Source organism: Pelobates fuscus, chromosome 3 (assembly GCF_036172605.1).
Source record: "Pelobates fuscus isolate aPelFus1 chromosome 3, aPelFus1.pri, whole genome shotgun sequence".
Lineage (NCBI taxonomy): Eukaryota > Metazoa > Chordata > Amphibia > Anura > Pelobatidae > Pelobates > Pelobates fuscus.
Window position 1 is genome coordinate 26,522,830 of NC_086319.1, and position 18,000 is coordinate 26,540,829.

The window sequence follows — 18,000 nt, forward strand, 5'->3', positions numbered from 1 at the left end:
ATACGTTAGCACATTATAAATAATTAATTGTTTACTTATCCTTATTAAGCTGTTGTGACAAGTTCCCTTTTTATTGAGAAGACAGAAACCTTCTTGCCAATTGTAAGTTGTTGGTTTTTTGTTTTTTTTTGGGGGGGGGGGGTTATTCAATTTTCATAAACACAAAGAATGGCTCAAATTTGTTTAAATTGGATTATTAAAGCTTTTTCAAACAGAGTTTTTCTAATGTTAATAAATGCTTTATATATTCTTTCCAAATAGTCTTTTGTTCCCTTGGTAAATGCCAGATTTAATATCGTAACTGTTACAACAAATTACTGGTTTCTCATTCTGATCATCCCTGTGTATGAGGCTGTAGAGATCTAATTGCACATTAATGATATGAAAACGCAGTGGATCGCAGAGGGGCGCTCCGGAGTGTTACCTTGGCAGTTTGTGTTGGGATGAGCAAGTACATTTACTTTCAACATATAATTAAGTGCACACAGCGTGTGTGTATTGTATAAATTGTACTCCATGGCATCATTCTATTGATTTATAATATTCCAGTGATGAGTTTTTGTTTATTCAGTAGCAATCACCTGAATTAGGGAGCAGGTGTTGTTACAATGCCACCGAGGTATACGGCACTGGAGTAGGATCAGCTGAAAGAGTGGAACATTTGTTTCATTGTTCTATACATTTGATTCATCTGCATGTGTTCTAATACCTTTCATATTTCTTCACCCACCACCTCCCTCCCATCCTGTTACGGACAACTGAGCCTGGCTGAAAAGCTGGGAATATTTTCATTGCTTAAAGGGGGACTGGCACTTCTCTGGAATTTATACAACATTAAAAAATAACAATTTTTTCCATGAGATGCTCTGTATTATTTGAATTTATATTAAAGATTTTGTAAATTACATAATCCAGTTCAGACAAGGCAAAGCCAGGACAAACATTGCAAATGAAAAGGAGAAATTGAAACATTATTTAATTTCTCCTGTTACCTGTATAGAAACATAGAATGTGACGGCAGATAAGAACCATTCGGCCCATCTAGTGTGCCCAATTTTTTAAATACTTTCATTAGTCCCTGGCCTTATCTTATAGTTAGGATAGCATTATGCCTATCCCACGCATGCTTAAACTCCTTTACTGTGTTAACCTCTACCTCTTCAGCTGGAAGGCTATTCCATGCATCCACTACCCTCTCAGTAAAGTAATACTTCCTGATATTATTTTTAAACCTTTGCCACTAATTTAAGACTATGTCCTCTTGTTTTTTTTTATTTTTTATTATTCTTTATTTTTGTTTGTGCATGTGAAAACAGATTACATGAATTCTTGCAGTGCCTGACAGCTACTGCAGGCATATTGGGAACATCAAGTTGCCATGGTATGCAGTTAAAACAGCACAATTTTTGTTATTTTGCATGCAAAATTAACCGCTACATAAGACAACTATGTTAGTGCATAGATTACATTGCTAGACAAAGAATTGCCAAAAAATCATCAACATGAAAATTGCAAAGTATGCGTCTGAAACTATAAAAGCTGGCTCATCAATCAAGTCATAGGGTAGTTATAGCTTAGTCGCTTCAGGTTACATGCTATGTGCACTCCTCCAGAAACTAACATCAGTAACCTGCATTACGCTAAGTTAAACGCAAGCTGAGTTATCATATCTAATGCAATGGGTCCCGATGGGATCTACAAGCTTATGGCATAAATTATATACGTTTAACTTAAATAAGTAAATGTGTGCTTTCAAGAGTATTACACAGTTGAACTTCGATATTACCACTGCCAAACTGGTAGGCGGGCGGCCACCGGGGCTGAGTGCATTCCTGTATTATTAGGTATTAACTTTAGACATAGTAATATAATAGTATGGCTACGGTGAATGTTAGAGCGCCGTTTAGGTGGCAAGAGGTAAATAGGTAGCTGCTCTTATGTAGCTGATGTAAAACTACAGCTTCTCTTGTTTAGTCAGTGTCCTGTGGTGTTGTGAGACTCTCTATGTTGGCATGTATGACTCCTTCACCTCGGACACTGATCCCTCACCAGGGCAGTTGAGCTTCGCAGGTGCTCATCTGTGTGTGGTAAGTCTCCCCATGTCAGGCTTGGTGGTCCTGGGGGTGCAGCGCTTGAAGTCGTGTAGGTCTGTTTAGCTGTTACACGCTGCAGCACAATTTCATTTCGCGCCTTCTGCACTCGGCCCCACCTAGGAACAACCATTGCGGGCCGGGGGTCTCTCACTCTCCCAGACTGCGGTGAGTATTTCCACGTTTTTCTTGTGCTTGAAGTCCTCCGGCAGGGCAGATGATGTACCCGCAGTTCAAGGGGGCTCCGTGGTGCAGGAGCAGATAATGTTGAGCTGTCTGCCAGCCGCCATTTAGTGAGGCAGTTCGATGGTTCCGTGCGCCTCAGCCCCCGCCTGTCTCAAGCTCTCCTCAGTGGGGACCGGGATGACACCCCCAGTCCAAAGGGGGGGGGGGGGGAAACAGGGCCGGCAAGCAACTCTGGCGGTCTGCGGCAGCCGGGGAGGAAGACGCAGCAGCAGCCGTCCACCGCGCTCCCATCCCCGGCAGGCCGCAGCCCTCAAAGCTCCGTGCCCCCTTCAGAGGACCAGAGCTCCCGATCTGGGGGTCTGCCACCACTCCCACATCTATGGGTGTCTGGTAGGTTTGTTTTGTGTGTGAAATTCCGCTGTAAGTAGCTTAAAAGGCCCGGTTTCTCCGGAGCCTCTCCTGCATGCGACCAGTTAGCATGGCGGTCCGGCCCCGCCCCCCTCTGTCCTCTTGTTGTGGTAGTTTTTCTTCTTTTAAATATAGTCTCCTCCTTTACTGTGTTGATTTCCTTTATGTATTTAAATGTTTCTATCATTTCCCCCCTGTCTCGTCTTTTCTCCAAGCTATACATGTTAAGATCCTTTAACCTTTCCTGGTTGGTTTTATGCTCTCTCTATGCTGGCTGCCAGGTACTAAGGACAGAGTTTATAACAATGACTGATATTGAAGTAAGATGGAGGCACCCAGGTGTGGTATTTTACATTTAAATATATATATATATATTTTTACACCTTACAAATGTTAAACATAGTGATACGTAATCACACTACTAAGAGACCTGGGATTTAATAGTTCACTTCACTTCTCTGTATGGTGGCATAACTTCTAACATTCCATAACTTCTAACATTCCAAATGGACAGAGGACACTTCCAGGCAGAATGACTATAATGGGGAACAAGAACAATGTGTCTGATTTACTCATTTATTGTCATTTAAAGAAACATTACTGTGAATATTATGGCTGCGGAGCTCTGGTATAAATTCTAAGTAGACACAATATAAAAATGATCAAAATGAATTTGCAAATATTGGGCTTAAAAGCAAAGTTCGTAAGAAATATGCAAGTATTTTTCAATTCAGTTTTATGGTCAGTGGAATTTTATGTTTAGTGAACAAACATGTTAAGAAAGGGACTATGACAATTCACTGGGTTTAAACAGTAAATATTCATGTCACTCACAAAGTCATTGTTAGCCAACATACTGGAACTGATGCGTGAAGTGGCATGTGGTCACGACGTGACACTGGGAAATGGCAGATGGAACGAAACCACACTGAGTTCTGGAAGATGGATTGTGACATTGTGTCTGTAAATGTTCCCCACCATTTAACGTGCATGGAATATACAAACAGCGGGGATATTAAGGAGGGTGGTTAAAAAAAAAGTAAACATTTGCTTGTACCTTTGCCTGTCATTATTCAAACATATAGGATGCTGCTTCTAAAAAGTGCTCCTAGGTAATGAAATGCTTGAGCTAAAGGATCAATCTGAATTATTATTTTTTAGTAGCTTTGGGAACATTTCCAGAAAAAAATTGGCCTTAACTTTTTTTCCCTTACTAAACCATAGAAACATAGAAACATAGAATGTGACGGCAGATAAGAACCATTCGGCCCATCTAGTCTGCCCAGTTTTCTAAATACTTTCATTAGTCCCTGGCCTTATCTTATAGTTAGGATAGCCTTATGCCTATCCCACGCATGCTTAAACTCCTTTACTGTGTTAACCTCTACCACTTCAGCTGGAAGGCTATTCCATGCACCCACTACCCTCTCAGTAAAGTAATACTTCCTGAAATTATTTTTAAACCTTTGTCCCTCTAATTTAAGACTATGTCCTCTTGTTGTGGTAGTTTTTCTTCTTTTAAATATAGTCTCCTCATTTACTGTGTTGATTCCCTTTATGTATTTAAATGTTTCTATCATATCCCCCCTATCTCATCTTTCCTCCAAGCTATACATGTTAAGATCCTTTAACCTTTCCTGGTAAGTTTTATCCTGCAATCCTGAACTCTCTCTAAGGTATCAATATCCTTCTGAAGATACGGTCTCCAGTACTGCGTACAATACTCCTAGTGAGGTCTCACCAGTGTTCTGTACAATGGCATGAGCACTTCTCTCTTTCTGCTGCTAATACCTCTCCCTATACAACCAAGCATTCTGCTAGCATTTCCTGCTGCTCTATTACATTTTCTGTCTACCTTTAAGTCATCAGAAATAATCACCCCTAAATCCCTTTCCTCAGATGTTGAGGTTAGGACTCTATCAAATATTCTGTACTCTGCCCTTGGGTTTTTACGTCCAAGATGCATTATCTTGCACTTATCCACATTAATACGGAAAATGTTATCATACTTACCGTAATTTTCTTTTCCTGGCTATTATTCATGGCAGCATCACTTATGGGTAGCTCCGCCCTTATCAGGAACAGGACAGGATAAAATCAATTAATCAGACCAGGCTGGGTATAAAAGGTCCCTCCTCCTTCCATCCCACAGTCTAGTCCTAAAGCAAAAAACAAAAACAAGGGGGGGTTCGTTGATGCTGCCATGAATAATAGCCAGGAAAAGAAAATTACGGTAAGTATGATAAAATTTTCCGTATTCCTGGCTAATCATGGCAGCATCACTTATGGGTAATACCCAAGCTTCACCATAGGGTGGGAAAAAACAAGACAAACACATTCACCAGATGATGCTGAAAAAAAAATATTTTAATCTATATAGATTCAACAGAGGACAAAACACCTCTACCAAAGGACGTAGAGGCCGAAGCCAAATCCAGCTTATAGTGTTTGATGAAAGTGAGAGGAGAAGACCACGTAGCTGCCTTACAGATGTCTTCAGATGGAACCTCTGCCCAGTTAGCCCATGATGTTGCTAAGGCCCTCGTAGAGTGTGCTTTGATCCTACTAGGAGGAACCAGGTGTTTTAACTGGTAAGCCTTGACTATGGTATTGGAAATCCAACGTCTCAAGGTGGAAGTAGAGGCTGCCTCCCCTCTCCTGGATCCAATAGGTAGAACAAAAAGCTGTTGAGACCTCCGAAACAGACTAGAGGCTTCTATGTATTTAAGCAGGCACTGCCTGACATCCAATTCATGAAGTTTCACTTCTTCTGGCGTAGAAGGAGAAGGATAAAAGAAAGGAATAACAATTTCCTGTAGGATGTGGAAAGTCTAGACGACTTTAGGTAGAAACTCTTGTCTAGGTCTCAAGATCACCCTGTCGTGAAACACTTGAAAGTGATTTTCATCGCAGGAAAATGCATGAATTTCAGACATGCGCTTTGCCGTAGTGACAGCTACCAGAAACAATGTCTTATATGTCAATAAGACCAGACCCAGCTCATCTAATGGAGCAAAGGGTTTTTCAGCCAATGCCTCCAGAACCATAGGTAAATTCCACGGAGGAGAGTAGTTCCTATTTGGAGGCCTTATGCGGATGGTAGCTTTAAAGAATCTGGCAATTAGAGGATCAGATGCCCAGGACTTGTAGCAGAGCGCAGATAAAGCCGAAGCTTGGACCTTAAGAGTGCTTAGACTCAGTCCTTTATCCAGACCTGTATGGAGAAAATGTAGAATATCGATGTTAGACGGCTGAAGAAAATCCACATTATTTAGTAGAGACCAGGAACGGAAAACTTCCCATATCCTATGGTAGCAGGAAGAGGTTGATACCTTTCTGGATTTTAGGAGCGTAGAAGCCACAGCTTCAGAGATCCCTTGAGCTAGAAGTCTCTCCTTTTCAAGAGCCATGCCCCCAATTTCGGCTGGCTGGGGTTGGGATGAACTGCTGGTCCCTGAGTCAGGATGTTTGGGCTGAGAGGGAGAGGCCAAGGAGGTTCCAGGCTCATCTTGTTTAGAAGGGGAAACCAAGGTCTGCGAGGCCAGATAGGAATAATGGCAATGACCTTGAGGCCTTCCTGCCATACTTTCCTCAGTAGCCGGTAAATCATAGGTAGTGGAGGGAACGCGTACCCCAGATCGAATTCCCATGGAAGAGACAGGGCATCCTGTCCTACAGCTCGGTGATCTGCATGAAGGGAGTAATACCTCCTCACCTGAGTATTCCGGTATGAAGCCATCAGGTCGATCTGGGGTACACCCCACCTTAGGGTGATTGAGTGAAACAAATCCGGGTGCAGTTTCCATTCTCCTTGGAGAATCCTCGTTCTGCTGAGGTAATCCGCCAAAAGATTCTCTGGTCCTGGAAGATATACCGCTTTTAGGTCTTGTAACCGTAGTTGGGCAAACTTCATTATCGGGGATAATTCCATCAGGAGAGAATAGCTTCGAGTGCCTCCCTGATGATTTATGTAGGATGCCACAGCTCTGTTGTCTGTATGTATCCTTACCCAGGCATGCCTTATAAGAGGACGGAACCCTATTAATGCCTTGAGAACAGCTCTCATTTCTCTTAAGTTTGAGTGAAGTTTTGACTCCTTCCATGACCAAGCTCCTTGAATCCAAGAGTCGTTCAGGTGTGCTCCCCATCCCAGGAGGCTGGCGTCTGTAGTTATGGTCATCCAGACCGGCTCTTCCAGGGGAAACCCATGGAGAAGGTGTTCTTCTCTCGTCCACCAGAGTAGTTATTTTGAAATCCTCGGGAGAGAATGAATCTTCTGATCCCAATTCTCGGAGCTCTTTTTGAACTGTAGGAGGAAGTGTCTTTGAATGGGTCACATCCTCCATTGGGCCCATTTTACTAGACCAATCGTGGACGTAAGGGACCCTAAGAGGCTCATGAATTCCCTTGCTGTGATAAAGGACTTTAGGCGCATGCTTCTGATCTTTTTTATTATACGATCTTTCCTGTCTGAAGACAGAGATACCAGGCCATTCACTGAGTCTATATTTGCTCCCAGGAATATCATCTTCTGAGAAGGCACCAATGAGCTCTTCTTGGGGTTTATCAGCCAGCCATGATCTTGAAGACATTTGATGGTCATTTCCGTATGGACCTCTACTATCTGGCTGGAAGGACCTACGATTAAGAAATCGTCTAGATAATGAAAGACCTCGATGTTCTTCGTTCTTATAAAGGCCACCAGAGAGACTAGAACCTTCGTGAACGTTCTGGGAGCCAGGCTTAATCCGAAAGGAAGACCCTTGAACTGGAAATGATTGCCTGATATCCAAAACCTCAGAAACCGGCGATGACTGATGTGAATCGGAATCTGATAGTAGGCGTCCTTTAGATCGATGGAAGTCATCCAGGTCCCTATCTTGATGTTGGGCAGGATCGTGGAAATAGACTCCATCTTGAACGTTCTTGGAACTAAATAAGTGTTCAGAACTTTTAGGTCCAAGATCAGCCGCCACTTCCCTTGAGGTTTTGGGGCCAAGAATATAGTAGAGTAGAGGCCTCTGTAAAGTTCTTCGTAAGGTACTTCCTCTATGACCTGATTCTGCAGTAGTTGTAAGATGATGTCGTTCAGAGCAACTTCTTTTCTTCCTTTTGCCACTCTTGAACGGACAAAGGAGGTTAGAGATGGGAATTCTTTGAATTCTATCTTGTATCCTTCTTTGAGGATAGAAAAAACCCAAGAATCTTGAATATTTCTGGCCCAAACCGGATAAAAGAAGCGAAGTCTGCCTCCTATAACATCTGGCTGGGCCAGCAAACGTTCAGAAGCTTTTATTAGCTGGTCTAGATCCCCTTCCTCTGACTGGTTTAGATGAAGTTGACTGATAGTTTCTCCAATTAGAGATCCTGGAGTATTCTCTTCCGGGCCTGTATGCTCTGACGTCTCGAAAGGATCGGTCTCTGAATTTTTTATCCTTCCCGTAGGAAGCCCCATATCTTCTTTTTCCTTGAGGTAGAAAAGCTTTTCGTCCATCTGCTGCTTTATGGATAGCATCTTCCAGTACTTTGCCAAAAAGAAGGTCGCCTTGAAAAGGGAGCGCACATAGAGAGGCCTTAGAGGCGTAATCTGCCCCCCAAGAGTGTAGCCACAATGCTCTCCTGGAGGCTACAGACAGCGCCATACTTTTAGCTACCATTTTGGTGAGATCCAGGGAAGCTTCCGAACAGAATTCTGTGGCCAGTTTAAAATCATTAAGACCTTCCAATACGCGTTCTCTACGCACTCCCCCAGAGATGTCTTCTTCTAGATTATTCACCCATATCTTAAGGGCTCTGGACAAGGTGGTAAGGGCAATAGCTGGGTGTAAAGCTGATCCCAATGCCAGGTATGCCTTATTCAGGTCGGCGTCTAATCGCTTTTCCATTGGCTCCCTTAAATATGCCATAGAGTCTATAGGAAGAGTCGTTCTTTTTTCCATGTGAATGACCGCTGCGTCAATTTTCGGAATCGACATCCATGGCTTGCAATCCTCAGGAGCATACGGGTATAGTCTAGGAATTTTATTCTTTAGAGTTACCTTCCTCTCAGGTCTATTCCATTCTTCAGCAATGACTTCCTTGATGGCCGAATGCACTGGAAAAGAGGGTCTGTTAGGCTTCAGGTCTTCAAAGTATCTGTCGGACTCCTTCTTTTCCTTGCTCTCTTCAGGGATTCTTAACGTGTCTCTGATAAGACAAACCAGTTTATCTACCGACCTTGAATCCAGTGATTTTGAGTCATATTCATCCTCCTCTTCCTCAGAATAGTCTTCCATCATATCAGACTCATCTTCAGATTCCACATAATTCTCAACTCTGGGACGTTTAGAGATAGACATCTTATTAGAGGCTTTAAACCCTTCAGCAATAGCTTCCGATATCCATTTCTTTAAGTCCGTCTGAGGGGAACGGTCTTTCGCTGCTTCCGTCAGGCAAGATCTGCACAAATTATTCCCTGGAGGAGCCACTTGGTTGCAGTTTGTACATCGGTTAGACTTTTCTCGATATTTTCTGGGAGATAATTCTTGAGATTTTTCTGGGCTGAAATAGAGGCCAATATGAAACATATTATAGGCCTGTAGTGGCACTCTTTTCCCCCCTATTATAGAAGAATATATGTGGCTCACCTATGTCTTCTAGAGCGAGATCTTGAGGCAGAGGGAGAAGCCATCTAGAAAATAAAACACTTATTGCAGAACCAAAGTAAATTAAACTGAAAATTTAAAGATTGTGAAAAAATTTTAAGTAGGATTTTACCTTAAAAACCAGTTTCTGGAGGAAAAAGGCAGCTTTCCTTGTTACCAGATGCTCAGGGAAGATACAAGGATCAATTTTGAGCGATTTCAGAATTTTCGGATTTTTGGCGCGATATACCTTTAAGCGCGCAACTAACCCGCGCATGCGCAGTACCGTCGGCGTCCGGCGGCCAATTTGCGCATGCGCCGGCAATCCGAGCACAGAAGAGCAGGATCGGAGGATACACAGACCCTGCCAGTCAGTCAGAATGAAGGTAAGGACCAACTGACCAAGAAAACAGATAGATGATCCGATTTTAGAGCAAGATATCTTGTTCTCTCCATAAGAATACAAGAAAGAATATACAGGTAAAAAAAAAAAAAAAAAAAAAAGAAAACTTACCCTGGCTTCTCCAAAACACTGACCTCAGATCAGGGGGGGGGGGGTGGATGTTATAAGGGGAAATTATTAAGGCAACAGCCAACCCCACATCATAATCTCCTAATATAGATCTCTCCCATATAGTACAGAAACTAATCTGTACTAAACTCAGTTAGTCCTGCCCGTGCAGGCTGTTTACTGAGTTCTTCAGATGAAGAGAGGCTGAACTTAATCTGGAGGCCCATGGTACACATGGGAAGGTGGCCCAAAATAAAATATCCTGTGTGTCCTGAAAGGACAGGAAAAAAGACTGTGGGATGGAAGGAGGAGGGACCTTTTATACCCAGCCTGGTCTGATTAATTGATTTTATCCTGTCCTGTTCCTGATTAGGGCGGAGCTACCCATAAGTGATGCTGCCATGATTAGCCAGGAAATGTCAGTTGCCACAACTCTGACCATTTTTCTAGTTTACCTAAATCATTAGCCATTTGGCTTATCCCTCCTGGAACATCAACCCTGTTACATATCTTAGTATCATCAGCAAAAAGACATACCTTACCATCAAGACCTTCTGCAATATCACTAATAAAAATATTAAAGAGAATGGGTCCAAGTACAGATCCCTGAGGTACCCCACTGGTGACAAGCCCAAGCTTCGAATATACTCCATTGACTACAACCCTCTGTTGCCTGTCACTCAGCCACTGCCTTACCCATTCAACAATATTGGAATCCAAACTTAAAGATTGCAGTTTATTGATAAGCCTTCTATGTGCAACAGTGTCAAAAGCCTTACTGAAATCTAGGTAAGCAATGTCTACTGCACCACCCTGATCTATAATTTTAGTTACCCAATCAAAAAAGTCAATAAGATTAGTTTGGCATGATCTCCCTGAAGTAAACCCATGTTGTCTCTGATCTTGAAATCCATGTGTTTTTAGATGTTCAACAATCATATCCTTTAACATGGTTTCCATCACTTTCCCCACTACTGAAGTAAGGCTTACTGGCCTATAGTTGCCCGACTCCTCCCTATTACCTTTCTTGTGAATGGGCACAACATTCGCCAACTTCCAATCTTCTGGCACTACTCCTGTCATCAATGACCAACTTTGTTTGGTGTCAGGGAAAAAAAGCACATCATTTCATTAATTAAAGGGATACTCCAACTAAAAAAAAATATTTTAATAAAATGGTGTTTTTGTTTAATTAACCCTTACTGTCTTGCCCTCCCATAAAAAAACTTATAAAAAAAATAAATAAAAAAAAATAACCTCCATTCCAGTGCGGAGCTTAATTTCTTCCAGCAGTTGGATTGTCCTCTTACTGCAGGGGGAATGATGTAAGGCAGGACAGGGATGGCATGGAGGGTGGAAGCCTTCTGTTGACAGATGCCCAATATTTAAAGAAACGACAGTAGCATGTGTCTGGAACTGCTGGACACATGTCTAATAGAAGTGACTGTAGCCAGCCTGTCAAATCTATCTGCTCTTTTAATAATTAGGTTTCCTTCGAAAGTTACCTAACCACCACAGTCATGTCCTATTGAGGGATGAAAATCTTACCATAGAAATCTGTATAAAATCTGAAAGTCTTTGAGATCCTAAGCCATGGGACATGCGTTAATTAGCAAAAAAAATACAACCTCTGATCACTGCATGAATAATTGTGGGTCCTTAAGCTTGTTATAAGCTGCAGAAAAACCTATCTCATCTTTAATTATCTCTATCTGTGCATGCACAATCTGTCTAAACATGCCGTTTAACCCTTTTAGTACTGCAAGTTAGAATACCATGTTCTAAAGTATTACATATCGCTGAAAGAAGGATGTGCTGGAGGTCTCAAGGACCTTCAATGAAACCAGGGGGAACATCAGTTAACCTTTTTTCTCACTCCATTAATGTCGGACATTATTGGCACAAGGAGTCCAACCGGATCCCTATGTGTGTTTGTTGTTTTTTTAGGGGTGGAAAGCAAGTGGATTTTAAGTACATTTTAATGTGCAAGTTCTCTGAAATTTAAGTGCACAAACATTAATTTTTGCAGCACAAACTCATGGTGTATTTGTTTTTTTTCAACATAGTAACATGGGATGCAAAATCGATGGGGTTTGATTAATTACAACACACTATCTCTGAAATCAATGTGGTACAAACTTTTGTGTCTGTGGCACAAATCAGCACAAATGGAACACAAATGAATGGTGCATTTTCTTTATTCACTTTTTTTTTTTTAAACATTGGGTGCCAACTTCGCACAGCTGTATATATATATATATATATATATATATATATATTTTATTTTTATTATTATTTTTTTTTTTTAATAACTGCACATAGAGTTGTCCTTATCCTCTGGGTATCACTGTGTTTGCACAATCCACGGAAAAGACAATTTCAACTGTGTTTATATGTCACCCAAAGGCAACCAAAATAAAAATTCATATCCTATACTAGTAGCTACTTGATAATTCATATTTTAAATAATCTCCATAATCTCAAAGAGGCTACAAACCATTGATTGAGATGAATTGGGTACCTTGTTGTGAAAGCCAATGACATATATGGCTACAAAATGGCCTGCAGACTAAACCATTATTATGCACCCATCAATGAGTTAGTTTTGTCATAGGTATTTCTGGCATTGCTCTGTCTGCTCATTGTTGTTCACACATTATTGATTGTACTAGTAATGTGAATTCATGCACTGCACAATACACTGTATTCACAAACAACACATATTAGCCGTCTTAATACACCAAGAACCATAACCACTGCAACATGCTCTAGTAATTATGGTGGTAGTGTGCCTTGGCACATTCACAGAGTTATCTACCAAAGTGTTTTACAATGAGTTAACGTCTTACCTGCTATCCCCAAGGCACCTAATTCTCATCCAGTCTTAGGCTGCTTGGGGGAACCTGGATGAACCAGAACTGTTCTCATTGGCTGACTTGCTAGAATTAGAAGCCTATAAAAATACAAAATGTAAATCCAGCCCAAACATTGGCACACACAGAGCTATGGTCATTCGCATCAGTGATTGATGGCAAAACATCTGCTCAATTGTGTTGCTAATCCAATGCTAATCAGATTATAAAAATATGGCATTCACCCTTGTCCAGGGCCGGCACTTCCTGTAAGGCGAACTAGGCAGCTGCCTAGGGCGCCAGCCTTGTCCATATTGATTAGGACATTATAAACAGGACATACAACTTATATTGGAACAAAAAATTATTTTAAAAAACCCAAATGTTTTAATTTCACTGTTGAATAATGTGTTGTATAAGTTTTTGTTTTGTTTTATAATTCATTTTGTTGGTACTATTTCATTAATTACCCAAGGTTTCACTATTTAATTACATTGGCAGTATGTCTGTTATACCAGACTCTAGATTTTATTAAAATATGTTGCTACAATAAGAGTTTATGTTTGAAGATTATTACTCAAAACTTTATATGTAGTATTTTTTTTTCTATGTGAAACTGCAAAGACTCTTTCAAAAAGGAACACCATTGGGTGGCAATTAATTCTGTTTAGTAAGATTTTCTTTTCCATGATATTTTATATTTAAAACTTCAAAATGCAGTCTCTGTAATTGTTTCTTAATCCGGCACACCACTTTTCTTCACTTTAGCAAATGGTTGGTTGACCTGAGTGAGGTGTAAGGGACACTGGCTGGCTCTTAGGAAGTGAATGGTGTAGCAGATGGTGCCAGGGCTGTCCTAAAAGACTGTAATAATATTGCAATTCGTGTGTTATTTCTGTTTCTATGGTTAAAATGTATGTGGGAGGGGGGCGGGGCCGGGCCGCCGACCTGAACGGTCGCAGGAGAGACCAGCTCCTGCAAATCTTATAATAATATGCCTGAAAACCGGGAATGTTGGCTACTTACCTGACCCACAACTGCGACCCTCGATGTATAAGGGCCACCGGAGCCGAGGAGAGGCTTACTCCTGGAGTTTAAGTCCCTCGGGGGAGAGATCTCTGCCGTACCAAGCAAGACTAGCCCGGCGGTGAGTGGACTGGACGGCCGCCGCTCCACTATCCTGCCCTACGGGGCCCAACGGAGGAGCTGCATCACTGCGGGCCCGGTCCCGGTCCCCCCCCCCTTTGGACCGGGGGGGTTATCCCGGTCCTCATCCCGTAACGGCTCTCGGAGGCAACACTATACCACCACGTGAGCTCAAGGCCCAAAGCAAGATGGCCGCCAGACCTAGGCCCGCTCCTATGAAGGCCTGCTTACAGCCTACCCACGCGGCGGACCCGCCTGTTTCAGATCATGCAACTGTGTGCACACAACTCGGGACAAAGCTGCACAAGGGCGAACGAGATCAGCACCAACTCACCGGAGAATAAAGCCCAGTCGCCTGCACCTGTGGCTTCCTATGTTAGACAGACAGGAGAGCTACCAGCCGGACGGCAACACACCACGCAATGCTGACTGCCCCAACATCTGATATAACATCAAGACCAAATTCATTTGTAATTATCACTGCAAATCGTGTCCTTCACTGTAATTCTGATACGCCAGAAGAGATGCATCACTGGATCACTTTATTGCAAAGGTCAAAGGGTGACACAAGGGTTGAAGGGCAGGAGTTCATAGTACGAGGGTGGTTACAGAAAGAAGTTAAAAATAGCCCTAAAATTCCTTCGTTGAAACTGAAGAAACGATGGTTTGTCCTTACCCACAATTCTTTGGACTACTACAAGAATTCAGAGAAAAGTGCTATGAAACTGGGCACCTTGGTGCTGAACAGCCTGTGCTCTGTGGTACAGCCTGAAGAGAAAATATTTAAGGAAACAGGATACTGGAACGTGATAGTGTACGGTCGCAAACACTGTTACCGCTTGTATACCAAACTATTAAATGAAGCCACAAGGTGGTCTAGTGCCATTCAGAATGTGATAGACACAAAGGCTCCAATTGACACGCCAACTCAACAACTAATTCAGGATATAAAGGAAAACTGTCTGAACACTGAAGTTGTGGAGCAGATTTACAGACGAAATCCAATTCTTCGCTACACTCATCACCCTTTGCACTCTCCTTTGCTACCACTTCCCTATGGAGACATCAACTTAAACTTGCTGAAAGATAAAGGATATACAACATTACAAGATGAAGCAATCAAGATTTTCAATTCTCTGCAACAACTCGAGTCTCTCTCTGATCCTGTGCCAATCATTCAGGGCATACTACAGACTGGTCATGATTTACGCCCTCTGAGAGATGAGCTTTATTGCCAGCTCATTAAGCAGACTAACAAGGCTCACAATCCTGGCAGCACGGGCAACCTGTATCACTGGCAGATACTTACTTGCTTGAGCTGCACCTTCCCACCCAGTCGAAGCATCCTGAAATATCTGAAATTTCATCTTAAAAGAATACGGGAGAAATATCAAGGCTCAGAAATGGAAAAGTACGCAGTGTTCATCTATGAGTCATTAAAGAAAACCAAGTGCAGGGAGTTTGTGCCATGTCGGGATGAAATTGAAGCTTTAATTCAGAGACAGGAAATTACAACCACTGTGTACTGTCATGGCGGAGGAGCTTGCAAGATTACAATCAACTCCCACACAACTGCTGGAGAGGTGGTGGAGAAACTGATTCGAGGACTGGCCATGGAAGACAGCAGAAATATGTTTGCTCTTTTTGAATACAATGAGGTGACAGATAAAGCCATTGAAAGCAGAACCATTGTGGCTGATATACTGGCTAAATTTGAAAAGCTTGCTGTGAGCAGAGACGCTGGAGATAAGCCCTGGAAATTCTACTTCAAACTCTACTGCTTCCTGGACACAGACCATGTGCCAAAGGACAGTGTGGAATATGTGTTCATGTTTGAGCAGGCACATCAAGCAGTTATCCGTGGTCAGTATCCTGCACTCGAAGAATCTCTGCAGTTCTTGGCAGCTTTGAGGTTACAGTATTCACAAGGAGACTACAGTCTACACTCCATTGTACCAGAGATGGAAGAGTTTTATCCCATGCAGAAACTGAAAGCTCGAATTTCTCAGTCCACCAAATCATTTACACCCTCTGAACGAACAGAAAGAAAGAGGTCTAGTTTCTTAGAAGGGACATTGAGGAGAAGCTTTAGAAGTGGCTCCATCAGCAAGCAGAAAATGGAAGAGGAGCAGATGCAGGATATGTGGGTAAAGGAAGAGGTTCTCTCAACGAGAGCCAACATTATTGACAAGTGGAAAAAGTTACAGGGTATAAGTCCAGAACAGTGTATCTCCAAGTACATGGTTTTGATAAAGGAATGGCCTGGCTATGGATCAACACTATTTGATGTTGAGTGTAAAGAAGGTGGATTTCCACAGGAGCTGTGGTTAGGAGTCAGTGTTGAAGCGGTTTCTGTGTACAAGAGAGGAGAAGGACGACCTCTAGAAGTGTTTCACTATGAGCAGATTTTGTCTTTTGGGGCTCCATCTTCAAATACCTACAAGATAGTAGTAGATGAGCGAGAGCTTTTATTTGAAACAAGCGCGGTGGTTGACATTGCTAAACTAATGAAGGCCTACATCAGCATGATTGTGAAAAAGCGGTACAGTACTACACGCTCAGAGAGCAGCCATGGAAGCCAAGCAAGCTCCCGGTGAACACAGGATCTGTGACCCACATATCCTCTTTTATATACAGGAGATGCGCTCCTTATAAACATCAGGGCACCCAGACCTTAACTTCTTGGCCTTGGCAAATTCAACAACCAGGGAGTTCCAGTGCCTAACATATTTTACCTGCCAGCGCCATTTTCCAAGCTTTAATACTTCACATTGCCTTACAATGTCTAACCCACTGCCTTCCGTGCAGTGTGTAGTGCCTACAGACTGCATTTGCAAATCGACCTCTTCACTGGAGATAGGACATGCTGGTTTTCTCAAGAAAAAAAAGAAAAAAGACGAAAAAAGTATTGGTTTGTGGAAAGCTGCAGGCAGCCTTCCGGACGACTGGTTTATTAGGAGAACACATGCATTGAGGTTCAGTGTCTCTGTTTTTGTGTTACAGTTTGTCAAGTGTAAATCCTAATTTTATTACCGTGTTTTAAAATATGGAACAGTGATGTGCAAAGATGTTTATGCAATACATTTTTCTCAAAAGTGGGTGCTTTGGACTGTGTTTCGAATAGTGCCAGTCCCAGTTTATACAGCCTTGTATGCCATGATTCATTTAAGCAGTATGCAATCTTGTCTACTGTATTTAACCCTTTCAGGAACACAAGGGTATTAGAAGGTGTGCTCTCCTCAAGAATGCAAAGGGTTACATTAAGAACATCACGTACCGTTTTTGAACTGAATAGGGCAAGCTGTATCTCTTCTAGTCCTTGTCAGACTGGATTTCCCATCATCCCTAGCTGTGTGGTTGGTTGCTGTATGATGGGAATGATAGTGCAATGGCTGCAGCTTTTTTTAGCCCTGTTTTAGAAAATAAACAGTATTTAAAATCTGCCTTAGTATGAAGATACAAGCAATATTCTCATAGCACTTGGATTAGAAATATTTCCTCTACTTGATATACCGTTTGCCACAAAGCTGTTGTCAAAAAGTAATTGTAAATAGGCAAATAAAAGCAAGTGGTTTATTTTTATATGAGAAGTTTGAATATGAAGAGAAAATATTGAATTAACAGATTAACATCAGCATTCTCTTCTTATTTCAGTGAAACTGTTTAACAATTGAAAATATTTGCTTATTGTAAAATAAATATTTGTTAATAAAGTATTGTATTTAACTTGGGAAAAAAAAAAAAAAAAAAAAAAAAAAAAATGTATGTGGGATTCGTTTGATTGTTCGGTAGTTGCCATTCGTACTCCATACGAATGTAAACTACCGAACCAATAGACCACCCCGAGAGAAGTGTGTACCTTATTAAGCGTTCACACTTCTCTAACCGCAGGTTAATCGGTAATTTAGTGCTGTATCTGGGTGGCCGCTGTTTGGTACACGAACACGTGGCAGCGGCCATCTTACGCACGAAAATCTCAGCGGTGTTTGGTCGTCGAGTGTCTGGAACTCAAATAGGACACTCGATTACCCGAACACCGCTGAGACCTCCATGGCTCCGTAACTCCCGAACGGGAAGGCTAATCAGCCTCCCGTTCAGTAGGTTCAAAGTACCGAACAAGGGGATTCATACGAATCCAAGATTAATCATGGATGGCAGTATTTGATGTGTATTTTACCTCCCGA

General features: G+C 42.0%; 2 protein-coding genes across 8 annotated transcripts in view; both read left to right on the top strand.

Moving 5' to 3' along the window:
* Positions 1 to 18,000, top strand: part of CADPS2 (calcium dependent secretion activator 2) — a 416,067-nt gene that overhangs the window by 24,870 nt on the left and 373,197 nt on the right. The gene's annotated exons all lie outside the window — the stretch shown is intronic.
* On the top strand, positions 14,239 to 17,542 carry LOC134603674 (unconventional myosin-X-like). The gene has a single exon (XM_063449858.1). The coding sequence runs from the start codon at positions 14,239 to 14,241 to the stop codon at positions 16,411 to 16,413; it is 2,175 nt and encodes a 724-aa protein (XP_063305928.1). The 3' UTR covers positions 16,414 to 17,542.

What these genes read in the sequence shown, in the direction of transcription:
- LOC134603674 (XM_063449858.1), top strand. Translation starts at nt 14,239, where the DNA reads ATGCTGACTGCCCCAACATCTGATATAACATCAAGACCAAATTCATTT.